At 42.2% G+C, this 27,350-nt stretch overlaps 1 protein-coding gene across 4 annotated transcripts in view; it reads right to left on the reverse strand.

The window, feature by feature from the left end:
- Positions 1 to 18,442, reverse strand: part of LOC114145370 (nuclear factor of activated T-cells, cytoplasmic 1) — a 72,081-nt gene extending 53,639 nt beyond the window's left edge. For 2 of the 4 annotated variants that reach the window (XM_028018896.1, XM_028018893.1), the window contains exons 1-3: positions 17,428 to 18,440; positions 13,021 to 14,113; positions 10,358 to 10,517 (exon numbers count right to left, since the gene is read on the reverse strand). In XM_028018896.1, the coding sequence (XP_027874697.1) occupies positions 10,358 to 10,517; positions 13,021 to 14,113; positions 17,428 to 17,572 (1,398 nt within the window). In that variant the 5' untranslated portion in view covers positions 17,573 to 18,440. Of the gene's footprint in view, positions 1 to 10,357; positions 10,518 to 13,020; positions 14,114 to 15,088; positions 15,250 to 17,427 lie in introns of those variants that run through there. The other 2 variants (XM_028018895.1, XM_028018892.1) reach the window with 2 other exon arrangements.
- Positions 18,443 to 27,350: the final 8,908 nt, after the last annotated feature.

Consider the following 27,350-nt stretch of genomic DNA (forward strand, 5'->3'; position numbering starts at 1 on the left):
GCACTAAAATAACCCCTCTATACAGTACAACATCACCTCGCCCCTTCTGCCTTTGGGCAGTTATGAACTTGCATTATGATTTCCATTAAAGCTCAGAGACTGTGTCCCACTGTGATGAAAGAGACTTGTGTATCGGTATCACCACTTCAAACGACTACCGCGTCCTCTCGTACGTCTCCATTAGCTGCTACTGCTCAACTAATAAAAAGATCAAATATTTGTGAAAAGGTAGAGAGAACCTGCTTGGCCACGCACCGATTGAAAATCGCTGTTAATTTCAAGGGTCCAGGGGTAAAAAACACTTTTTTCTTCACCATCTAGCTAACGTCAACATGTTAAAACTGACAATTTAGTGCGACGACAATGTTTTAAAATAGAAATATGGAGACAGTGTTTCAAATTCTTTGGGGGTGGTTCAAAAACAAATAAAGTTTGCGAGTGATTTTTGACCGAGACAATTTACTAACCACATGATTTGGTGAAACTGTTGGTAAATGCCATAGACCTCCCAGCATTCACATTTTCACTGCAGTGCTATGTTCCCAGATGGTTAGAAGAATGAATGTTTTTGTGGTTAGAGATCTCTCCCACCTCAGAAGGGCAGCGAAGCTGTACAATCCATCAGGTACAGTAGACCCAAAAACTATCGAGAGTGCCCTGTCAACATGCGAGTCCCCACGGATCATCCCAGGTAGCGCTCTCAGCCGCTTGAAAATCTGCTGTGGGAGATTGACTACTCAAGACCGGGGCTTGCAAAAGCCAGGACTCTGACAAAATCCCACAAATTGGTCAATTACCAAGGCACACACCAGCGCTGCCACAGACAAATTTTCTCTGAGCTCCGTCCGAGTGAAAACAGCAGTAACGTCAAATGGAATAAAAAGACCCCAGTTGTTTATCTACTGGAATGACTCATAGAGTAAAATGCAGGCCACATGTAACCTATGACATAATCTGATTAATTGGTTTCTAATTACCTTTAACAGGGCAGCCAGACCAGTGGTTGTGAGGAAGAGTGATACGACTGGAGGGCTGTCGTATTTAGGTCTTTGAAAAATTAGGGCTACAATTCCATGGACCTATAATGCTTCTGGTTCAGAAACAAAGTTGTCTGAGAAGGGAAACATACGCCGACGCTAAGAATAAATGTGTGCTGTCTAAAGTTAATGAGATAGCTTTTGGACAAACGGCAAGTTTGAGTGTGTACCTCTTTCTCTTACCAAGTTTCCGAATTAATCACCTTGAATAAAAATAGGGTATGAGCAGCCATTCAAGTCAAGTATATATCCATGTGTGTCTGTGATCTAAGCACCAGTTCTTATCTGGCTTTTCACTATGATTCACCTATCAAGGAATCATAACAGTAAAGCTGTAGCTGTCAATCATCTCCGCTTCTAGCTTTTACTTCTCCAGTGTCAGTAGTGTCTCTAGCAGCTGTGTCGACCTGTGAGCTAGTCACACATGCTAGTCATCAGTGGGTTAGGCCGAGGTCAGGAGCTTCTTGAAGTCTTGGCATCCCAAGGGACCACTTCATCTGCGCGGTGATCTCACCGACAGGCCCTGCTCGCCTTGTTATATTTTACTTATAGTGTCACCGGCAGCAATTATGAATACGCACACATGCTACCAGTTACCGGCGCGTTGACTCGCGTGAGGGCCACGGTGACGCGAGAGATGCAAATCTGATACGCGGGAGCGTTAAATGGCGTGACGTGGTGTTTTGGATTAATGATGCAGCTGGCCTGCAAACCCGTACAGTCTGTCACGTTTTCATGTGTGGATTTTCGTCTTGGAGGGGGGGTGGTGTTTCAGTGACCTTCAGCCGTTAGCTTAGCCGCCCCATGGCTGCAGGGTGGCCCAGAAGAGAGGCAGGACGGAGGGAGCAGTTTGGGCTGGGTGGGGAAAGGGGTCTTGTCTTCTCACTCGTCTTGCGGTAAGACACTGTGATTCCGCTATCAGGACTCAGAACCTCATGACCTCATGGGGCAGAGGAAGTGATTAATGAGGTCAGATAGTCCTCTTGGTGACGTTAGCCTACCCGGCAGCTAGAGAACGCAAGTCTAGTCCCCCTGGGCGACCTCTTTCAATTCTTTTTCCATATGTGCCCCTGCTGACCCTCTACCTAAAGTCCTGTCTCTTCTTCTGCCGAACCCCTGTGATGCTCAGTCAACTGCACATCGCAAGTAGAGTACTTCTTCCTTTTGTTTTGAGATGAATTTTTTGCATTTGTGTCCATTGGCAACTGCGAGGTTGACTTGAGAAATACTAATTTCAACCAGATGAGATTCTTATGCTTTAATTGCAGCACTATCTGGCAGAGTTATTGCATAATTATTGTGAGAAAATCTAAACACGGCTTAAATAGCGTTCATATTTGGAACAGTGTCTGAGAATGTTTTTTTCAGCTAGAGCTAGAATAAAATGCCCTATAAACGTTTTCACATTTTGTTCGTTGCAAAAATAAACTTCATTGTATTTTAACCAACAATGGCAAACCCAAACCCAAAGGGCAACCATAACCCCAGTCTGTTTTCCAACCTCTAACAGGTTCTCTTCCACAACAGTTCTGTATGCCACTCCTACCATCTTCCCCTCAAATCCAATTTGGTTATTTGTGTATAGAAAGGTATGTTGTTCCTAGCAACCACCATGAATTATCGTTGAGGATGGTGATTTTTATTGTTGGTTTTGTACCACACACAATAACTTGCATCCACGGCAAAAGAAATTCAGTTTTGGTTTCATTTAACAGAAACACCTACAGAATAAATTGCAATACCCCTCAAACGGCTTTTGGGAAACGACAAAGGCGTGTTCATATAACTTTCTTTCAACAACGGCTTCCTTTTGGCATTCTGTTTTCTAGGTGGGTGAGATCAGAAGGCAGCTGGTTGGACTGAATTTCTTTCAGTGGTCTCGGATTAGAGATGGGTAAAATGTGGGAAAAAAATCCTCTAAAGACTTTTGAGAGGCACTGTGTACCTCTCAGTGATATCCGGTTTCGATTGCTTCGCTGTCATGCAAAACAGCTGGGGCTTGAGTTAAATATCACACGTTAGCAAATGGTACATTAATTGACTAACAGTAAACACATGTATAGTCTATGTCAATCAAAAGAACAAAAAGACATGCTAAAGCTTTTCAGGGCAGGCCATCCTGTATTTTCTTTAATAATAGTGGCATTTAAAACGCTGCCTGCACCTGGCCTCGGCAGTGAAGCTGAAGCATTTCAGCATGTTAAATGTGATGACTCAGAGCTAAATTAGTTATGTCTGTCCTGGCTGGAAATTGATTGTGAATACACTCCACAGGCGTGCAATGCGCTGCCGTCTCTCCCTCTTTAGCGATTCCTTTCATCACCGCCTGGAGAAATGTCATGACTCGCAGAAGTCCACGTGGCACAGAGAATCGGGGGAAGAGGAGTAGTGGAAGTAGAAGGAGGTTGGGGAGTGGTAACTGGGGAGAAATGCAGCGGTCGGTTTAAGCTTTTTTCCTATTATCCCAGTCTCTCCTCTGTCAAGTGCTGACACACGCACGCTGCCAGCCTTCGCTGTACCCAATTAAATATACACTCATCCAAGTTGTCTCTCCTTCCAGACTTTACACCATTGCCCGCCTGGTCTAGTCACATCTCCCGTGCCCCATAATGAACACACAAAGCAACATATGCAATCCTTTAATGTGTTTCGTTTCCATGGAGGCCGATGCCACTCCATTTATAAGCAACCGAGGATCTATAGCCATTACAGTTTTGGTGGAACCGAGTGCTTAAGGTGTTATGTCATCAAGGGCACCGTTTCAAGCAAAAGCCCACGTCTAGACTAGTGCGGGTCCAAATTCCCTATAAAAACAATGGCTTTGTTTCCAGAAGAACCTGCCACGAGAAACATCATCCAACCCTACACAGGTTTTTTTTGTTTTTTTTTAATATAATGGAGATGATGCATTGATGATCACTGCTTCTCCTCTAACCACCCAATAACGCTACGCCCCTGGGCCATGCATCATGAATGTACGGCTTGTCTGGTTATCACTTCAAACCGGCGAAAACGATGCACAGCTTTCTGTACTTTTTCCACATGTTATTAACTGGTAATTAGTGGTAGCCCAACACTGCTGTAAGGGAAGGAGAACCACAGTTTGCGAGTGGCATAAATAGCCCTTTGGGCTACAAATAATAGTCCTGACTAAGCTCTAACAGCACCACAGGGTAAACCCAAGCCTTTTGAATATCAAACAAGAAGCAGCAGTGGATTTAATGAGCAATTAGCTACTACAGTATAGTTTGCTGTAGATTGGGAGAGGTTTCTTTGAGACATTACATAGGCGCAAAGTACCGGATCCCAAGGTGAAACCACACATCCCCAAAAAAACCCCAAACAAACTTGATGAGGTCTTTCATGTCGCCATGGCGGAAGCCTTTGGCAAATTTCATATACATTAAAGCTGCAGAGCAAAACAGAGATGGGCATTAAGTCATGCCCGTCCAGGAGAAATTACAGCACGTCTGTTTTTGCTTTAAGTTTAATGAAAGAGAGTGTGTATGTGCATGGGCCAGTGATTATCCCCTATGAAAAAGTCATAAGGATGACTGCACTGCACACAGCACCCCACAGGTGTTGTTGCTTGCCGTTGCCAAGCATTAGACGGGTGTCACTTAGGTTCCACTGCAATGCCACCTATTACACCAATTAGCTTAGCCATATCAACAAGATAAAATTTTCTGCAAACTTACTGAGAATTCGATCTCTTGTTTTCAAAATATTGTAACGGAATAACTTCTTTTTGGAACTGTTTTTGACTGAAATATTTTTCAGTTCACATGTGGCTTTGATCTGGGGTACGGCAGACCAGGACATAGGCTAGAGCAGTTATTAGCACTGTTACCTTGAAGCAAGATTAGGTTCAAATACTTCTTGGCTTTCTTGTGTAGATTTTGCAAGTTCTTCCTCCCCAAATCTGAGTTCTCTCTGGGTATTCTGGAGACAAAGTTAGGTTAATCATTCACTTTAAAGTTGTACTCGTCTACAAGTGGGTAGTTTGTCCTCTAGCTGTCCCTAATTCTCACTCACTGACTGCTGGTGATAGACACCAGCTAGCAAACCTGCAAGCATTAAGTGGAAAAAGGAAATTATATGGGTGGCAAACTAAGATTTTACTTTGGTATGGCTTTGAAAATGCCTCTAGCATGGTGAAGTGAAAAACAACAGCATCTGGAACATTCTGAGAGGAGCCAATGGAATATCTTAGGTTTCCTTATGGGGGCTGTAGTGTGCTGCCATTTAGCAAAGTATGGAACTAGAGTTGAGGGGGCCAAAATGTCCACCCAATAATAAGAGAGGTAGTTAACAACCTGCAGAAAGTAAAGACAGACGCACGACATAGTTTAAGTCTAAGGTCAATGATCAGCCACTGACCTAGTGAGGTGAGAGGCCCTGTAGTACTCAGAGACAACACTTGCTTGAACAAAAAGAAAATGCAAACTCCACACGGAAGAGTCCAAGTTGGATTTCAATCGCAGGATCTTCTTCCTGCCTGGCAACGGCAGCAGCGTGCAGGCCGCTGTAGAAACAGTGCACCCTTTCAGTCTGCTACGGCTACATGTTTTTTCACCTGGTGTTGCTTTCCAACACACGTGTCACCATCACTCACAGCACATGTGTCTGATCATGCATGAGCTAAGAAAACAATAGAGCTCTGCTTGACTGGGACCCAACATGAGGGAGGCCTGCTGGTGTGGGTTTGGGAAATCACTGAAGGATGAGAAGTTCACTGGGAACGACATCCCCTGGTCCTCAGGAGGGAGGGAGTGGGAGGAAGGGAAAGAGGCACGGGTGTGTGGAGGGGAGAGGTGGCATCTGAGGGGCCTTGGGAGCCTGACTCCTGCACATCCCCGCCTACCGTGCTCAGGCAACCTCAGGGCTACTTGGGTCCTAATCAGCAGGATACAGAACATCTCTAGGGGGCAGCCAAGGCAAGTTCCAGCTGCCTTGTGACTCCCTCTGCCCCTTGTCTCTCTCTTTCTCTCCCTACATCCTCCAGCCTTAAGCAGCACAAACACACACACGCATACACATACACTTCCTTGATCTGCCTTCTACACCCATGCCCCTGTGTCATTATTGACTCATTCTCCTTCACTGCGCCTCACCCATCCAGCGCCTTCCACTCATTACCACGGGGCATTTGGGACCGCTGGATGCCCTTCCTTCAATGTTAAGACCATAGTTTCTCTCGACACCTCAAAATGGACAAAGAAAGGGTTAAAATGAACTATTGAAGTTAGATTTAAGAGAGATTTTGTATCCTGGACTGTGCAAAAAAAAATGTTCTTCGAGACATCATAAATTTAGCACGAACACATGATTGGCTCATCTTTATAGATATATCTTTCTGCTCACTGCCTTGCTTGGAGTGGTTTCCAAAGTTACAAAACCCTCAAGATACTCCAGCTGACTGCACAGGAAATAAATCACAGGCATAATAAATCCCCACTTTCCAAGAAGTCTGAAATATATGTGAAAAGGTGCGAGAGTGAAGAAGCATTGTGATGTTTGTATTACAGCTTTTACCTGGAGTCATCCCAAATTCACCTTTTAAATTTGAACCTTTTAAAGCATAGATTGAATTTATGAATTTTAGTAGGGCAACACAGTGTTTTTTTTTTCTTTTTACAGCTGTTTTAAAAGTTATGTTTTCTGCATTTCGTCCTGTTATATCCACAAGCTGGAGTCTATTTGAATATACTCTTCTGGAGGAGCTGCAGAGATTCACTGCTCAGGTGGGAAAATCTGTCCACAGGGCAAATTTCAGTTGTGCAAACCTCAATTTTACCATTTATGGCAGATATTGGCTAGAAGAAAGCCACTGTGGAAGGAAAGCTGCAGGAAGTCTAGTCCAAGGTTTGAAAACCAATGAAGGGTTTTCAATGACGCATCAAATTCTGCTGGTGAAAATCTAACATTGCACATCATCTTGAACATAACATATTTCGTTAATGGGAAGATGAATGGAGCTACACGCAGGGAAGGAAGGATCTTGTGCCCCATTAGAAAGTGAGGTTGAGGTTCACCCTAAACACACATTCAGGTGTATAATGGAATGGTTTAGATCAAGGCATACCCATGTGTGTTTATGGTAGAGTGAAAGTCCGTACCGACTTTGCAAATCAGAATACACCTGCTAAAAGAGCTGCTGCTGTAATCGGAGCAAAAATGTTTTACAAAGGAGAGTCAACAATAAATCAATTAATTGCATGATAACTTAAAACAAGCTCAATAATTTCAATTTGCCTGACTTATCGTTTTTCTCTTCCTACCAAAAACTGGATGATAAACATTTTCAGCCTGGTGTTTTGGTCTCAACCAGCCCCCACTTTGTTTTGAAAGACCATTTTGTTTGTAGACTTTATAATTTATTTTATCTGTTGTTTCTCTTATTTTGGATATTTAAAATGTCTTCCAGTACCACTGTTAAATGTTCATTAGATTTAAAGTCTATTGATCTTTGCAGTATTATGCCATTACCTTTACTTGAAAATTGTCTCAAAACAACAATATTATTGTTTAAAGCAATAACTTCTGGGACAATTTATCACTCAGAAAAAAAATTATTGTGAAAGGCCTGGATTTGACTCAGGGAGACTGAATGCAAATATAAAAACGCTTATGATTTAGACAAATCACCTAACCTTCTGATGGTTTGTCACATAAAGTCTCAATAAAATACTTCAAAGTTTGTGAAATGTGAATTTGCAGTTTGTATACAGTTCTTGGGGTTAACTAATGGCTTTTTTCCCCCCACTCTGGTTTATGAAGAGTGAGCCAGACAGCAGAGTAAGTTAAATCAAAGCCTGTCACACCTGCTGCAGCTGTGTATAGCAAGCTTACTGTGGTCCTCCGCCTCTCTCTGTGGCATAGGGAGGGCGCTGAGCTGAAATGTTGATTTATGCATGTTGATGTACAAAGGTTTTTAATGAAGGGGAATAATGACCTGTATTTACAGAGAAAACCTGCGGGCTGACAGGCCTGTTTATAACACCGCACTGGCCAACAGCTGTCAAGTGCATTTGACACCGAGTAGACCAGGATGTGTTGACAACATCTGTTTACAAAACAGCTCCAGGACAGCGCTAGCACAGTGCTAAGTGTTCAACACCAACAGATTTATCTAAATGCATGTTTTTTCAGAGTTTGATGTTCAAGAAATAGAGCATGCATCAAGCTATGTTTTGCTTGACAGAGCTGCAAATAATGCAATTTTTTTTTCTCCTTTAAGTTAATAGCTTGAAAGTCAAATTTACCCTCAGCCTTTGGGACGTGCACACAGCACTAAATTCCCACCTTGTGTAAACTGAGATGCGAGCCCAGCATGATGACAGCGCAACATAGAAAGGAGTTCTGTGCTGCGCTGTTGGCGAGACTGACGTGTGCTCTTTAAGAGTTTGCCAAGTACAATAGTGAGAGGCGATGGTTCTCCTCTATACTAATTGAGTCAGCATGCACTGCAACTGGTCAAAGTGACCTTTTACTGGATTACAGCGCATTGACTCTGCGCTTCAGGGAGCATTAATAACACAGCAAACAGAAATGTAGAGAAATGTAAAGCCTACAGTGTGTACACATTGTGCTACGTTACTAGAAAGGCCTCTGCTGGATAAGCTGTGATAAATGGGAAATGGACTGTATATGTCACGCTAGTTCAGAATTTTTAATAGTGAGATTTGGTTAAGAAGTAAAAAAAACAGTCAATATACCTACTGTAGATATTTATTTTGTAATTTGCATTCGACATATAACCAAGCTAACTGGTCATAGCCACTGGGTAATCTGAGAGAAACCAAGACTGAAGCGCACATCTCTGTTCACAGAAACAATTAAGTAGTTTCTGCTGGGGGTACACCGATTGCAGTTTTCTGTCCGATACCAATCCTTCAAAAGCTTGGCGTGCAGTTTTGGATTCTGGCCTTTACCGATGTTTTGGTCTGGTATGTTGCTAAATATGACAACAATATGCCTTGGTGCTATATTGTTGCTATATTTATTAAGTTGGTAACATTGGGGTGACTATTGTGAACAATGCACGAGCAGATGTGAACTGGTAGGTGGATCTGTCAGTATATAAATACATAAATTTGTACTTGCTCAATGGTGCTCACTGGCACTTTCCACAGACATCCATGTTCCTCCAGATTTTTGTGAACACACTGACAACAGGCCATGTCATAAGCATGATATCACAAGCATGCATTAAACAAAACCTGTACAGCTGCATAGCAGTTATTTAAAAGCAAAAATATTGTGGTTTGAGGAATTGATATAGATTTTTACACTGCCTCACTCTCACTGAAAATGAAATTACGCTTCATTCTCTACAAGTAGACAACAGTTGTTTAAATGACCATTATTTAGAAATAACTACCCAATGTGACTGTGAAAAGGGTTTAAAGCCTCATAAAGTAGTAGAACATATTTAAGAATGGCTTTCAAGCTATTAACACAGTAGAAGTCCAATTTAGTTGAGGCCAGTTATTCTTAACCTTTGGGGTGCACCCCTTAGGAGTGGCGCAGCATCAAGATAAGTATATTATCAAGTCTATTACATAGATAATAAAAAAGTGAAAAAGGTATAGCCTTAAATCTGATACAGGAACTGTTTGATTAATGATAAAGGTGTACCTGTTTGATGCAGTGTAAATGTTATGGACCTCAGATGAGGATAAAAGAGATAAAATCAAGGTCAGAATGATGGATAGCTTCCCTTAAAGTTACAACAATGGTAAAAAGAAATAAAATAAACACAGCTGATATTCATAAACTCTGTTCTTTTAAGGTGAATTGTTTGCCAAGGTACAATATTAGCTTCTGTTTAAAAATTCTCTTCAAAATTGAGATTTACTAACAAATCTTTGGCCTTGAAAGTCTAGGCTCATCTCAGAAAAGCCGTTCGCTTGCGCCTGCAAGCTAACGGCTAATTCAGTGCTCAATTCCAGTCGTCAATAGCTAATATCTGACAACTTTTGGATATATACCTGCTTAGATACAACTCAGTGAAAATGCCAAGTTCCCTAATCAGCAGTCATTCAGCTCTACATAAGACTAGTAATGAGCCATTTATGTGTATTGAAGATGGGCTCAATCTAAAAGTTATAGGATGGTAGCTTCCAAGAACTGAACCTGGATTTATAATAAATCAAGACAACAAAAAAAACTTTGCTTACAGAACTTTGACACAAATTCCCTTACAAACTCAGAATGATTTCTTTAAAATCGTATAACTAACCTGTATCGATAATGAATATCACAATGGTAACAATTCAAAGACACTTGCTTCTTCACTGCACTTCAGTTAGACGTACCTGAACCACAGGGTGTCCCCCAGACAGCGCCTTCACGGCTCCTCGGCTTCCCTCCGTCTCATAATGGGCCCTGTGGTGGGACTTTGGCTGCACCTCAATCTGCAGGTTGTACGGACCGGAGCAGGACGGCAGCTGCCAGTCAAGAGCCGGCAGTGAGGGGCTGCAGAGAACAGGACAAGTTGATTGCTCTAAGCTGAAAGTAACTGAAATTAGCTGAATGTAAAATCAATGCTTTTATTTAATTGAATTTGCAGACGTGAACTTCTAGGCGCTCCACTGTTCTCTCCATGTCAGAAAAACCTGGATCTAATAATTCCAAGCTTGCTTTAAATTAGGCCCAAATTGGGCCACTTTGGAGTAATCCAACTGGCTTGATCTTCCTCCATTTCATCATGGTCCTAAATCTAACCAACAGCACTATTACACTGACATGCATAATTCTTTAGGCCAGGTTAATAATTAGTTGTGTCTTTTATGTACAAAAGCAAATGAAAAGCAAATGTGGCCCAGTTTGAGAGCTGTGTGTTTTACATTATGGCATGACAGGTGGAAACAGCCGCGACGAGTTAAGAAAGTGACAGCGGGATGAAAGGCACTTCTGAGGCACGCAAACAAAACCTGGTACAGACCGGCGTTTAAAGCTGCTTTGTCGCGGGATTGGATAACACTGAGATCTGACGACACAAGCCCCGTCGATTCTGAAGAGAGCGGATCAAGAAGCGCGGCCCGTCTTGGCGCGCGTGATATCTCCTTCTCCGAGCCGCAGCTGGCATCCCTCAACGTCATTGTTCTCCAGACAGAGAGTCAGAGATTCCCATGCGAACGACACGGAGATATCTAAACCAAAACAAACATGTGCAAGACAATATTTCTCGGCTGGCCGGATGCCTGCTAAACGCAAACCCTCAAACCCTTGACCCGAGGGGCGGTTCGGCTGAAACCAATCTCTGGCATCTCTGTGGAACTTGTGGGCTGTTTGTTGACCCAAAGCAAACTGATTTCCCCCCGCAAGGCTTTATCTGCCCAGACAGAGCATGACATCACGTTAGCTGTGGGGAGAAAAGATGGTCTAATGGCGCGACAGGCCAGTGCAGCGAGCCAGCTGATTAACTCCCAGACTGCTTCCCCTTCAATCGAGCCTGTCACCGTTACTTCCTGTTCCTCACTATCTTAATCAAACACTTGATTTCCGACAGGAAAGTGTGCTATTGGTTTGGAAAGACATGCCACAAAGGGGGGCTCACCTTGTGTGTTTGTTTGAACGTGTGTCTACACATCATATTTGTGTATGAGTCGTTATAGCAACAGCTGCATACACAAGCTGAGCAACTCCTCTGTACGAAATATGATTTATGAAATAGCTCTGATCTTCAAAGGGAGCTTGTTTGGAAGTGAGGAGCGTGTATCTTTGATTCTCTGCCTTTTGATACGGCCTTTGAAGATTAAAAACTGAAACAATCTTGTCCTCTCAGGAAAATAAGCTAAAGTTAATATAGATGCAAAAAGACAATACCTGAGTCAGATTGAAGTGATGGATTGGGTACTCGGTAAAACAGTGAGCTAAAGGCTTAAAGGTAAAGATCAGAGGCCCGTTTAAGGTAGTAGAAGTGTGTGTATCTCTGCTTCTAACGGCAGTTTTGGGGAAAGTTGTATTTGAATGATTAATATAAGTTATCCACTGGTGGCACTTTATTTAGAAAGGAGGATACGGCTTAATATCTGTCGTATATTATTTGTTTTACGGTAATCTTTGTAAATGTGACTCCCTGGTGCAACCCAGCTGCCTGTGACAAACTTGACAAAGGCATGCTTTCACCATGAGCTATCGGTGGTGTGTAGATGGGGTTCTAGTCTGTGTGGGATTGCAGATAATGCAATAAACATTCCGTGGACTAGGAGGGAGCTACGAATTTTCAAAGTGATGTCAAAGATTGTAGTTTGCATTTACGATCAGGACAACGAGACCTGATCATCCTGCTCATAAAAACAAAACATGCTCAGAATTACTAATAAGCATGAAATACTCCTGCAGATCCACACGTTTAAGAAGATTTAAAGCAGATACGACCTTTACAATCTTTAATGGATAACGTATAGGATCTAAATGTAGCCTTGTGGTACTCACAAATATTTTATATCTCGTCTTCCACTGTGTCAACTTTTCTTTTTTTAATAGAACCTCAAATGCTGCCACATAAACCATTTCAATGTGGCACCAGAGTTTGTGTTGTAATCCAGGCTTATCCGTAAACAAACCAGGGGAATAGTGAAAAAACTTTACTTTTTACTTAAAAACCAAAATTCTTAAGCACAGATAAAACATTAAAACACATCCAGGGCTTATATTGGTAATTTATAAGCCCTGGATACTACTACATTATGTGATACAGAATGTAGTCAAATAATGACAGAAACTGAGACAGACTTCACTTTGACAAGAAATAATGCAGTGCTTTAATGCTATGAGATCTTGTCCTACTAGATCTTGTTACACTCCTAATCAGGATAAATTCATGCCATTTCGTTGTATTTTCTTCAAAGCTCTCGTTAAATGAAAGTAAGCAGAAGACCTAGCCAACCCGTGGTCCAACACATGACTGGGCAGGTACAAAAATATTAACAGATTTGTGAAACCTCAACACACAATAGCGGGAGTGACTTACCTGAGGTAAGGCTTGGGTTTAGACCAGGAGTATGGATGCTGTGGTACATCCAGAAACCCTCCACAGTAATTCTCCTTCTTGAGGCTAAGGCGGGAAGGGTACTCGTCATGTCGAAGCTCCCCTTCTGGACCCAGGTCCTCACCTCCGGGTTCCACCTTCAGACTCATGGATGGTGAGAGATCCAGCATGGTCTTCCGTGTCTTGATTGGAATTCCTTCCCCCATGTCAGCCATTCCATCTGTGGTGAGAGCATTAATAGCCGCTACAATGGCAAGGTTGGTGTACTGGTTGGTGTTGGTAAGCCAGTTCTCATCTGTGACGCTGACCCTCGGAGAACCATGTGAAGAAGGGGTGGGTGATTGGTTGGGTGAGCATGATGTCTGCTGGTAAGAGGAGCCGCTGAAACTGTATTTTCTCTTGCCTATGCCACCGCTGTTGCCTCCGCCAACTCCACTGCAGGAGGGGGAATTCGGCCGGGACCCACGTGGCTGCGCTGGCCATCCCTCCTCTGCCATTGCGCCTATTTGGGGGGAGTTGGAGGGCGAATGGTGAGGAGAGGCTGCGGGACCGATGGCATGTGGACAAGACAGAAGTGAGGATGACCCTCTGGGCGAAACGCTGGGTGACTGCCAGGGAGAGTTCTGCGGGGAATTGTCGTAGTTGTAAAAGCCAGATTCGTAGGACGAGGCCTCTGAGTTACAGCTGCGAGAGGATATGCTGCTCGCGGGGCTTAGACAGCTTGGATCACGGTACCCATCCACATTCGGCAGCGTCAGTGTGACAATGGAGTTGACGCCTCGTTTGATGATGTGATCTTCTCTGCCGCTGGCTTCTACTTCATCCTCCGGGTATTGGCTATAGGCGGTGATCTCTATACGAGGGCTTTCCAGAGCCGGAGCACCGTTGGGTCTCAAGGCTTGAGGCAGGTAGTAACTTGACGCGGCATGGTTGTCATTTTGGACACTGTAGCCAGTCTGGTGGCAAGAGGAGACCGGGATGACAGGACTGGACTGCAAGGTGTGGTACTGCGTAGACAGGCATGGGTTGCTCATGCCAATTGGAAGACTCACGTTTGGTGTGTAGTTGTATGCATCTGAAAAACAAAAATCAGAATTATTATTTACAACTAATTCAATGAAAATGTTTTTTAAAAAATGAATTCAAGATGGTGTATCAATTCAGTATTTCCCAATTTAGATAGAGCAACAAGTCATGTCTTTGAAGATGTCTGTAGACGCTTTACTGCACATGATGCATAGTCACATTTTTTTTGCACAGCTTCTCTGTTTGTTTGATCAGTGCATCCATGGTTCTATTCGGCACACCCTGCTGTCATATGTACTCTACAAGAATTCCTCCTGCAGCTCTGATTGATGCTCCATTTGATTGATTGCATCACTCACCAAGTGAATTAGGCCCTCCCCTGTGGACAGCTGACAGCACTCTCGCATCGCTCAGAGCTTGTGATTAAGTCAAAGAGAGTTGGCTGTAGCGCTGTACACGCAGATACATAGTGGTACATGCACAGTACACGCGAAACCGAGCGTGTACTGTGCATACCGAGAACATCGCAAGTGCAAGTCAACTACAAAGTCAGAGGAAGCACTTATATCCTAACGTACATACCTCCACGGTAACACACCCGTCGAGGTTGGCCGCTTTGTCAAAACTCACACTTCGTTTTTTTCTTTTTTTGTATCTAACAGCTTTAGTGATGTTGAAGGTGGTGAGACATGACATCACTGAGTCTGAAACCTGTTAAAGGCCACTCTCCTTAATGTGCTGTGCTATAATTGTCAACTACAACACCAATGTGCATCACATGAAATGACAAAGCCGTCACATGCCACATAACATGTGGGCAGAGGTTTTAAAATTAGCTTACAGACCTGCTTTTAGAAACATGCATCTCCAATAAAACAGTTGGCATTAGTGATAGAAACAATGGACATTTAAATCAAGAGCCTAAACTTTGAGAAACAGTACACCCAAAAGTTTTCAGACAATTTAATGTCAATCCCCTAATAGCAGTAAATTAGGATAGGCATCACTGCTCCTCACTACCCACCTCTGTCTGACTCATTCTGGGCAGCTTGACTGTCCTCAAACAAATAGCTGAAGTCAAACTCTTGCTCTTCTTGCTGGGAGCTCATCTCTGCCTCTGTCATTATCCACTCTTTCAGCATGAAAGCTAGTGTGACCCAGCTCAGTCCTCTCTGATGCCTTTCTCTCTCTTTTCTGGTCTGAACAGATGATGATCTCCCGCCCGCTCCACCCGTCGCGATACTCCTCCTCGAGTCAGGCCTGACTGCCGTTAGCTTGAGCTGCAGCTGATTGTTTTTTTTTCTGCTACTCCTCTAAACGTGTGTTTGATCTGTGCACTGCGCTGCAAGCGCACTTGACGTCTTCTGACACCTACTCAAAACACACTGAGGCTTTCACTTTTACACACGGCATGATGTTGAAACTCAGGTTTTTCCGGGTTCACACGCGTCACAGCTGGTGAAGAAAGAAGACTTTCAAAAAGCTCTGAATTTTTTTATTTTTCGGGGGGTGCAGGGACATGACTTTAAGAAAGGTCAGAGCCACACTTGAAGACAAAACAGTGCCTCTTAGTTTGCTTGCGGCGTGGTTTCAAAGTGCTCTGACTATCGCGCAGATTATAGCGTTCTCTCCGTGCACAGCAATTTTTCTCAATTACACTATCGTGATCAAAACATTCTCTCACCACAACTAAACCAGTATGACTAAAGAACAGTGGAGCTTATCCACAGGGATTGTGGTGGAAGCTGCACTCAGACTGACGGGATCTCGGAACGAGAGATACGTGGTCCCTCACAGAAGTCATCTGCAGCCCCTGCAACCGAGAACCTTGGGGCCACTTTCTGTGCGCGCATGGCTGGCAAAGAGCTTTGGCCAAACATCGGACTGGTCTATGTGTGTGTGTGTGTGCACATCTGGGTTTATCTGCGATAGCTTAGCGGCTCATGGCGCATAGCTGAATCTCCATGTGGTTACGCATAGCTCCTTGTCAAGTCGGCTACCCGACATCCCACAACGCGCAGATCACAGCTCTCCGTCTTAGTTGCAAACACAGACACACGCACATGCCTGTTACCAATTATGAGGCTTAGTGCTCAGGGACTGAAATGAATAATAGGCCTGCACCCGTCTGTACGAAACCTCAAAGACTTAATGAAATTCCCAACATCCACAAAAAAACCAGTGCCATCAGCACTGAAAATTGAGACTAAACAGACTATAAAGAGCTTCAGATAAAAAAAGAAGAAGAAAAAAGAAATCAAAGTTTGCTGCCTTGAATGTGAAACGGGATCTGATTTGCGTGGCTTCCAGCAGAAAAAGGGAACCACAGGATATTGCCCATGCTCAGATGTTAGTGCATTTTATTTAAACATCGACTGCAGCTCGCAACTAAAAAGTAACATCAGATGGGAATTATATTGCACTTACTAACAATGTATATATCAGACATATATACATTGTTTATATGTTTTATGTACTGGCAATAGTGTGAAATTTTTTTTTTTTTTTAAAGATTACTGAACTCATGATGAAATTCTCTACCAGCTGTGGGGGGATTGATGCATTGACGTGAAGTAATACAAAAATAATGTTTTACAAAAATAAAAATAAAAACAAATTTAGTGAAAAGCCATTTTTTTAGTCTTGATTTTGACACTGTTTGAAGGTGGTTCTATAGCGTAGAAAACTGAAAATATAGAATTTCAGTGAGAGAAAAGTAAACGACAAACATTTTACACATTAAGGGAGTTTCGCTCTACAACTCATGCACCCAGAAACTGTCATCTGTTAACTGGATTTAGTCCTTTTCCTGATCCACCGTCTCCCACACCCTGACTGCAGGGATGCAAAGCGGCTGCTTAGTTTGCTTTGTCTTGGGCCGGCTACGTCTCTCCCTCACTCAAACTTATATTTTAAAATGGCAAACCACTACCTCAACTAATGCACAGAAGCCTAAAAAGAATCTGAATGTCCAACGACTCCTGGGATGACGCTCTCCGTTTGTTCCCTCCTCACCCCTAGATCTGACATGACACTTTCACAGCAGTCAGGGTTTCCCCATCATCCTGAAGAAGAGGAGCACCTGCAAATACGGCTGGTAATGGCGTGCATGCAATGCATTTGAATAAGATTGTGTTACTCTTTGGCAGAGTTCAGTCAAAACAATGTGTTGTGGAGCTGACACGATGAGAATTTAGAAGATGGTACAAAAAAAAAATCATTTTTCTTTTCAGTCAATAAAAGCTGGCGAAATCAGCGTTTGTTTGTTTTTTCCCCCCATTAAGAGAATATTCTATATCAATGCATTTTATATTAAAATCAAACATTGGGGGGGGGAATTATGAAGCCATATGTAAATGTTACCTTCCTCTGCAGACTTCATATCGGCGGCGGCGGTAGATTTGAGACGCTGGAGTCCCCGCTCCTGTCCGGCTGCTGCTGCTGCTGCTGCTGCTGCTGCTCCGAAGTTGAACTTGGCTTTGACGCTCAGGCTGGAGGTATCCTGCATTCAACAAGCGACGCGCAACTTTCGTCCGGCTGCGCTCAACGTGCACCAACGTCTTCGCCGACGGTACTAGTCAAGAGCGGCAGCGCTGCGTTGCGTTGCGTCACACGCCGTAAGGCATAACTCGCTTTCGGAATCTTTAAAACGGGAGCGTGAACTGTTCTTCTGAGCACGAGCGAGAGGAGTACGTCGTATCGGAAAGGGGAAGGAAGAGTGGCAGCGTTTGGAACCGGGTTGAGGTGGGTTTCGGATCGCTTCTGAGCGGTGAAGGTTCTCTGAGAAGTCTCCACAGTTGGGATGACGCAGCTCGGTTTGTCAGAGGAGCCGGCTCCGGTGCTTTTAAAGCTGGAAAACACCCTCCGTCCGCGCGCCGCCCATTCCACAGGATGACGCGGCCGGCTTTCTGCAACCTCCTGGAGCGCCTGATGATGTCTTCCACCCAGGGAACCCTCCGGGGGAGGTGGAGGGAATGGCGTTGAGCGTTTGGGAGAGAGAGAGAGAAAGTTACACCGACGTCTTCCATATCGACAAAATGATCAGTCTACATTATTCTGTTGATAATGTTACCCCCTCAGTGTAAAGTGAGCTTTCCATATGAGTAAACAATCCCTCCGCCCCCAAATAAATAAATACTTTTTTTTTTTTTAAGTTTCACGGTTTCTATTTTATTTTATTTTTTTCAAAATGCAAAAATAGGATTTTCTCAGTTCTGAAGATGCCCATCATCTAATTACGAGAAAATTGAGAAACTGACGCCAACATCAATGTTCAAATCTCATTCTTCACCACATACCAGACTGACAAAGTATGGGATTTCGCTTAGCTACTTTCACAGGTCTGGAAAAGTATGGAAAAGAAGGCAGAGTACGAGAAAATATTTGTTTTTCTGAAATGTATTCCCTGTTCAGTTCTCTCCTTTCTTCATTATTTTTTTTCTGTGCCTTCCTTTTTCCATTCCTTCCTGACTTTTTTTGTTTTTTTACCTTCTTTCTTCCTCCTTTTTTATTGATTAAAAAAACAAATTAAATACAAAAATCCTCTATGTAAATCTTGTCATGACTCACATCGTCCAATATTGTTTTTTTTTATATATATAAATGTCGTTGTGGTTGGTGATCCTGTGGACAGGCGGGATCTCTGGTAGCAGTCAGTCTTGCAGTGAATCTGAAGAAGCCTCTGACAGAAGACTGATTCTCATGATGGACATGGCACGCTAACAACTCGACAGCAGAGATGATATTCCACAGGAACACGTCATGAGTGGCACCATCAGTTGTTGGCCGGCCTTGATATTCCACCTCATTTGCTTTTTTTCATCTTTAAGTCTCTGTCTGGCCGGATGGCTAGATTGCCGGGCAGAGAGATGTTGGAGTAGGGGATTTGATGCCTGCCCATTAATTGTTGAAGAAAGACATGTTTTGAGAATTTTCCTTCTGTCTTTGCTCTTTGTCCTGCTCTGCATCCAACCATCCTTCTTTTTAACAAGTGATTATTATTAAATTATTTTTCCATCCCCTTACTACTTCTGTATTTTGCTACATCTTTTCTTTCTACCTTTCTTACCCCCCCCCCCCCCCCCCCTCCCCGCTTCCTTCTCCCTTCGTTTCAATGGTTTGTTGCTTAATTCCTTCTTTCCGTTTTCCTTTGTTGCTTCCTTCGTCTGGTTTTTGCCGGTCTTGCATTTGAACTCAGATTTTATCCAGGAAAAGTGATCTGTACACAGTGAAAAGAGAGAGAGCGAGAAAAAAAACAAGACGTGAATTTTGTGGTAAAAACTCTGTCAGCTGCTGTTGTCAGAATTTCACCGTAAAATTATGAGAAAAAACTTATTTTTGTCTTTCACTTTAACCATAAAGACATTGTTGACTTGATGGGTAAAAAATGAAAATGTTTTAACAAAAGGAGAATAGGAGTGTTTTTCCTAAAACAAACATAAAAACAACCTGAAAAATGAGCGTACAAATGTAAAATGTACAAGTGGTAATTTCCACCGATTAGTTCCACATCAGATTGATTCCACATCTGGTTTCACAGATTTTTTGGGTAGCAATTTTACTATTAGCAATCGCTGTTAAATATACAGATATTTTTACAGTATAAAACTTTAAAAGATGAATTTATTTCAGATTATGTTACACAGACTTGTTTGCCCCTGGTTTAAACCCCAACTAATGTAAATGATCTTTTTCAAGAGATACTTTTTACGCCACCGGCTTTGCTAAAATATGAATGGACGCTAAATAGATTGCAGCAAGCCGTAAGTCTCCCCAGATGTTACTGTGTACACCTGTCTCAATGGTATCTTTTACACACAAAGCCACCCGTCCGTCCCATGAATCCCTCAACCTTATCTCAGAAGCTGGCTTTTGTGCCTTGTGTTGATAACAGCCTTGATGGTCTGGTTCTCTTGTTTGGCCTGTTTGAAGCTCATCTGGTTTTTCTTACGGAGAACTGAAATATTGACTCATTCTGCCACAGAAAACCTTTCCGTCGTAATTCTATCTTGTTCTGCTCATGCCAAGAGAACACAGTGGAAGAGATAATATATTTCATTGTCCAACTTCGTTTTGGACTTCTGGGCGTAGAGGTGAGCTGCAGCGTTAAATGACAAAAAAATATATTTTCCCCAATGCAAGTAATACACAATGTGGATGTGGAAAAAAGAAAGACTCAAAGCCAGGGCAATTTGTGGTGTGATGTACCCCATGTAACCAAGGCCAGTATTTCTTTACGCAACCATGCAGGGTTTGACTCCAAACATATGTACCTTTGTTACATATCTTCTCCTTTCTTTTATGATTATTGTAAGAACATGATATAAGCTCCACAAAATCTTCTTGAAACGCACACAACCAAAGTTCTTTAAAACATTACATTGGTAAATTTGAGACATTGGGTTTGGGCTTCGGCTAAGCTACAAGTCACCCTTAAAAGATGGTGAGCTGCTATTTACCTTTCAAAGTAGCTAATATGTAACTTTAATGCTGCACCATAAATCTGGAACAAATTTCCAGAATACTGCAACACAGCTGAAACACTGAGTTCCTTTAAACCAAGGCTAAAATCCTCACCTGTTTAGAGTTGCTTTCGACCCATTATCGCTGGAAGGTTGCCCAACATGGTTGATGTTTATTGACAATTTTGATGATGACGCTTGACAAAATATAATGCTTCACAACTGGTGACGGTATGTGTAATGGCTTTTTTATGTTTTATTGATGTAAAGGACTTAGAACTGCCTTCATGCTGAAATGTGCTACACAAATAAACTTGATTGATTATAATACATAACTATAATACATAACACATAACTATCTATAGCTAAGTCAAGCTGCTCCATATATATATATATTTTAGCATAAATATTGTAACTTAGAGATATCACATATGTTCCACTGCTGCAAAACGTACATATGTGCTACACCAATGTCAAAGCAATCACCCAATAATAATTCAGGTTAAACTATGCAGATGCTCTGTCTACACTGATGAAATATTCAGTCACATCTGTTTTCTGAATGCATGGAATGGTTGCATTAGAAAATGAACTGTACCTAGCTTCTTATTATATTAGCCAGTAAGGGTGTTTTCACACCTGATAGTCTGGTAGTCTCGGTTCGATTGGGTTCAAAATTGCAACATTTGTTACATTTTCAACTGGTGCAGTTCTCTTTGCCACTGCACTGTGGCAAATAATTCAGACTATATGAAAAATCTGTCCCGCCCCCCGCCCACCTGTGGTGGCGCTGCACCAAAAACCGCTGAAGGAAATGACACAAAAATCTCAGAAGGAAACATAAGCACAAGTTCCTTCTTCACAAAAAGTAAACAAAACCTGGAGTAGCGTCAGATTTTAGTGTCTGCAGGATTTCTCTTTTGTTTTTGATAAAGTCTACTGTATGTCCACTGCTAGACTTGCACGTTTGTTTTGACTGTATTTACCCAGGATGCCATGCACTATGGTCTACTTCCTGCTTTTGGAGAGGTCTCCGGTCCGCTCTCGAATATTCTCTCGAACCGCACCAGAGTTCACTTTAATTGAACCGAGACCCAGGTTTTTAGGAGGACCAGCATTGTTCAACAGGACCAGAGTTGGCTTTTTTCATCCGTGTCAGAGTTCTATTGCTCATTTACGCCCCCCCCCCCAAAAAAAACTGACTTTGTAGACAAATGATCTAAAGTTTGATTAAAGCGGACTAAACAGGGTTGGTGTGAATGCTCCCTGTGACAGTGAACACAGCTTTGAACTTTCTTCCTGAGGTGATTGTCTGATTATCAAGTCATGAAGAAAAACAAAATGGCGACACTGCCTTTAAAGTAACTTACTAAGCAATTCAACAACATGCCATGATGTACAGTATATTGTGTGTGATGGTTCATAAATTGTTGTTAATTTCTCCAAGCTTTGACTTTGTACGAAGTGTCTGTAGCAAGAGAAGCAAGATCTAAAAATGAAAGGTAAAGTTTTGGTGGATGTTAGATTAATAACATCCACCTGTTAACTGATCTGAAAAGTTGCTGCAAATCAGTAAGAACATCCAACAGACCTGAGCGTTAAATAATAAAACCAACACTGTCAGCTTGCACTGACAAATTTCAAATAGGGTCAGTTCAATGACACTGTAATACTCGCACACGTTTTTATGTAAGAAAAATTATTTTAAAAACCGTAATGTCATCACATCATTTGTTCCTATCATCATAATTAACCATGGCTTTGAGAAGCTACAATGACATTTACTTTGAATGCCTTCCAGGTTCCTTGAAAAAAATAAAATAAAAAAAGGAGTTGCTTGTGTCTGAAATGTTTCTGGCAAGCTCGAGGATGATCACACATAATCAGAAACAGACTGACTTCTGGGGGAAGGCAGGCAAGGCGAGGCAGAGCTGTGGGGCAACGCTGCCTGCACCAGAGGAAAGTAATGGGACGCGGTGTTTTCTTTGCCTACAGAAGCCCTTTGGCGTCAGCTGCGGCTTGGCCGACGAGCGTGTGTGAGCTCAAAGATAAAAAAGCGGGATCACGTAGTTTGGGAGATGAATTATCCTAAAACTTAGCGGTGGGAGAAAAAGTAGCCGATGGGCACCAGCCAACGGGCGCAACTCGCCGAGCAACTTTAAGCTTATCATGATGGATTCTGTAATGCTGAGGGAAGCAACAGTAGCTAACGTTGTGTCAACAGTTGCCGAGGCTTAGTTACAGAGACTGTAGCCACTGGGTATTAAGCAGTGAAAAGGGTCATTCTTAAAGATTGATTAAAACATTATATATATAAAAATGTGAAGTAATGCTTATTACAACAAATGTAAAGAGGTGACTATTTTTCTTTTTTGCCAAGAGAATTTTAGTATATTTCAACTATACTTTGCAGTTACTTGCCAAAGAATCCAGACACCTTTTTCATTCTTCAAACTCTCTCATTACTGCAACAAACTACAGTGGACTGTGATCAGACTATTGGCGATCAATCAACAGAAGGTATTAAACGGTCACTGGACAGCTTTTGAAAATGAATCTTTGCAAAATCCATCAAGCTCAGTCCGACTGGATGCGTAGTGTGTGTGCGCATCCAATCTAAAGTCTTGGCACAAATTCTGAATTTGATTCAGGCCTGGACTTTGACTAGGTCATTTCAATACTTGAAAACCAATTCTTGTACTGGGTTAACGTGTGGGTTGTTCCGCTGGAGCGTTAAAACTTGCTTTCAGCATCGTTCAATTTCCCTTCAACACCGACCCGATTTCACCGTCCCCGATGGACAACGGCCTTCTCCCACAGCATGATGCCACCGCCACCATGTTCTACTGTAAGTACGGCTTGATGTGAAGCCAATGTTTAGGTCTCATCTGATCAGAGCAAACTCCTCCACAAGTTGGCAGCATCACCTGTGAAATATGATTGAGCGCCAATACTCTCTAAGTAACCCCACAGATATTCACAGAAATAAAAGTAGCTCTTTATCAAAGTGGTGTCAGTGAACAAATTTTTTATAATTTTTTATTTTATTTTGTAAGTCACGCTATTGTGCTGGATTTCATTAGTTAAAAAGGATTCATTAAAAATTCACTTCCTTGATTGTGGAAAAATGTGAAAACCATCGTCCTCATTCCACTTCACAATTAAAAGCTACTTTACGCGGGTGTTTTCACATATCGATGTTTGTGTGGGTGAGGTTTTAAGGCTGCGAATACTTTTGCAAGGCAGTGCGAGAATGTATAATTCACTAATCGACGACTACTACACGGTTGTGTGTCCATATATACAAAGTGTCAGCTGACATCGCTTTATTAATAGAAAAAAAAACAACCCCAAATGTGATGGTTTGCAGTAGCCTACTTGACGTCTGGTACCAACATCCTTCCTGGGAGCTTTGTTTATTTTTTATCATCGCACAAATCATCAGTGAATCCCTAAACATTCTGTTCTAAACAAGAATTTGTCTTTATTATAAATCCTTCCTGGAAATACCTAATTTTGATTTATGATGTTGTTAAATCTGGCAATTTTACGTTGCACGCTCCACGCAGCCACAACACGTCTGCTGAGAGCATTAGCCATGTTAGGCTGTCTCTGTCCGAGATATACGAGCGGCCCGTTCCTTGCTCATTTGTCTTAGGAGAAAAAAAAAACAACAGTAATTTTGATGCACTTTTTCAGTTATTGCTCTGTTTTGCATCCGTCAAGAAAAAAAAAATTAATCAAGCCAAAAAAAAAAACAACAAACCAGATCAGGACGGACAAATAAAGAGCATAATCCTTCTCTTTTTTGTGGTATTCTTGTTGTTTTCTTCTTTTGGTGGATTACTTCAGTGTGGATCATCTTTCCTCAATCTAATTCTTTTTCGGCGGTCCTGATGATATAAAAAGAAAGAAAAGAAAAGAAAATGACGAGAGTGAGTTTTGCAGCATAAGTGCTGCGCTTAATGCCAGCAAATATAATATTTACAACCCGTGGTTTGGCACTGGAGTCGGTCTTCATCTTGGCATGGTCAGAGCACATTTCTTAGAACTCCCTGAAAGATTTACGCATAAAAAGTCAGACGGAAAGTTGACAGGTTTAAATAATCAGATCTAACACTTTGCCAAGTTCTTAGCTTATCCCCGTTGTTATTTGTTTGTCTAGACATCAGCAACCTTTGGCAGGAAGGGGGGGTGGAGGGGGGTGTAAAAAAAAAAAAAGAAAAATAAAAGAAAGCGGAGCTCGGGGCAGATATTGACATGACACAAACGAGACGTGTAAAACTCAGAGAAGAAGCGTGTCCCGGTCCAAAGCTAGTTTGGAGATTTTTTTTTTTTTTTTTTTACAACTCGAGGGACGCAAACCTCAAGCCAAGCAAGTTCCTTCTTCCACGGCTGTGTAGTTAATCATCTCCGCTTACAACGTATAATTCCTGTTTGACATTTCCGGGGAAACGTGCGCACTGACAATCCAAAGTTCCCCTATGCTATAATTACCCATTTTCTGAGATTTATCCCCCCCACCCACTCCGCCTGTGCCACAGCCGTAAACATTCACCAAACACAATCTCTACCGTTGTGAACAACCCAGGGGAAAAGTAGCTAGCCACCTGAAAAATGATTTCTCCCTTCATTCATAGCGTTACATTGAATTTGTCAACGGAATTGGGAAAAAGAAGAAGTTCCTCCGCCGGATGCCTCCTTTTGTCCCTTGGCAAGTGCGCGGCGTCCAAACTGCTTCCCCACTTCTCCTTTTTTTTTTTTTTTGCCTTTGAGTCCGAACATACAGGCACATGTAAGGGCACACTTCAATGGAGAACTGCTGGGAGCTATCTTAGGCATGTCTGGACAGCGCCGTATGATTAGCAGCGGGTTTTTTTTTTTTTTTCAGAGATTCCTCTTCTGAACAGGAAGTAGCGTAGATGTCTGGCTCGTAAAAAAAAAAAAAAAAAGCGGGGAAGCGGGGGTCTCTCATTGTCACGCGGCCCTTGACTAATTCTTTGTTACTAGAAAAATCGGGAAGAAGTGGTGCGGATGTGCCGCTGGTGTTTACGTGCTGCTCCAGTGACGATTCTCTTCAATGAATTTGAATCACAAACAGCTCGGTGAGGGTATTCTTATCCCTTCATTTGTACTTTAATTAGAATTTCTGTGATAGACGAACTTGACTATAAAGTGGGAAGGAGAAGAGTCCCCCCCCTTCCAAGTAAAGATTTGAAGTGTGTGAAGATGTACATGTATGTAAACGCTGTAAGACTTTTGGGATATCTGCTCAGATTTTATGTCCATTCTACTTTCTTTTTTTTTTAAATTCTCAACCTTAGTCAAAAAAGTGCCTGTGAACAGCAGCTTTTAGGTCTTAATTCATATTTACAATTTGATTTTTACATTTGGACTTTGATTTGGCCATTTTAATAACGTGCATATGCTTTGATCTGAACAACTTCACAGCACGATGTATGCCAGAATCAGTCATTTTCTTGATGTGCAGAACTCGTCATATTTACAGATTGTCGTGCATTACATAATAAAAAAAAAATCAAAAACAGTTGATCATAAAATCTCAATGAATTATGTTTAAATTTGTGGTTCTAATATAACCACAAATATTATGGAGAAACATCCTGTATTGTTCTAAATCACAGCACCACAGAACAATGTAGAGAACATAAAAAATTGACCTCAAAGACATACAGTAATAAATAGTATGTTCCACACACACAAATTTCAAAGCTGAAAAAATAGCTTAGGTCATGTGTACACCTTTGCAAGACTCTAATAAAAAAAAAAAAACAGTGAGAAAAGATTCAAAATAACAGGGAAGAAAAAGTAATCGACTGCGGCGAAAAGCAAATACAGTAATAAAAGAAATCCTAGTGCTCTCTGCTGTTTGTTATTCTCTGGATTAAACACATCTCCACAGGGTTGAGTAATCGACAAGTGTTTTTCTTACAAACGATCCTTTACTGAATCCCGCAGAAGCCGTTTAGCTGACCATGCGAGTTGTGATAAGAGCTCCAGCATGGCTTCTGTATCTTACCCACGTGTGTAGCTAATTCAACAGCCGCAGCAATAACAGTTCCTACGGGTCGAAAGCGCACGACCTTTGAGGCTACGCTCCTGCCCGATTTGTAACAAAGATAATTACGCAGAACAGATATTTGATGAGGACCATATTGTCAGTTTGAAACCAAACAGCATGATGTCAGGCCTATTTGCTGTCTAACAACGTTTTATCCATTGAGTTTTAGCTGCGGTGCCGGTAATGGCCGTTGGGACTTACGAGGTTGGATGGTTTTGCTTTTCTGGCCTTTGAATGTCACACCAAGGCCTTTGTCTTTTCTGGTGATTTAAACCCTTACTCATACGCCGTGGCCGTTTTTACTGTTGGGTTTGCTCCGCCGGGCTGTTCTACGTTAAAAAGCCGTTTACGCAGCCACAGCACAGACAGGGCCTCGGTTACGCGACAGGTCACTCTGACATCTGTGTTCAGTCTAACTGCAGTCATCGTGTCCACTTAAAACGAAGAGATGACTTGTCACAGGCAGTCATTGTTTCCACTGCTATTCTTTTTAACTACAGCATGACAGAATTGGAGATTTACAAGGAACATCAATACTCCAAACTGAACGCACATGCAGGATTCACAACGAGAATCTCCACTCTGCGGGTCTGCATCCTGAATAAGTGGACAGGCATTGGTAAGAACTCCATTCTTTATAGTCTGCTGACTATCATGTTTTTTTTTTTTTTGGATGGGAGAGGGTTTTTTAGCGTGGTTTGTTCATTTTTACATTTTCAGAAAAGAACGTTGATATTGCCGTC

Source organism: Xiphophorus couchianus, chromosome 5 (genome assembly GCF_001444195.1).
Source record: "Xiphophorus couchianus chromosome 5, X_couchianus-1.0, whole genome shotgun sequence".
NCBI lineage: Eukaryota > Metazoa > Chordata > Actinopteri > Cyprinodontiformes > Poeciliidae > Xiphophorus > Xiphophorus couchianus.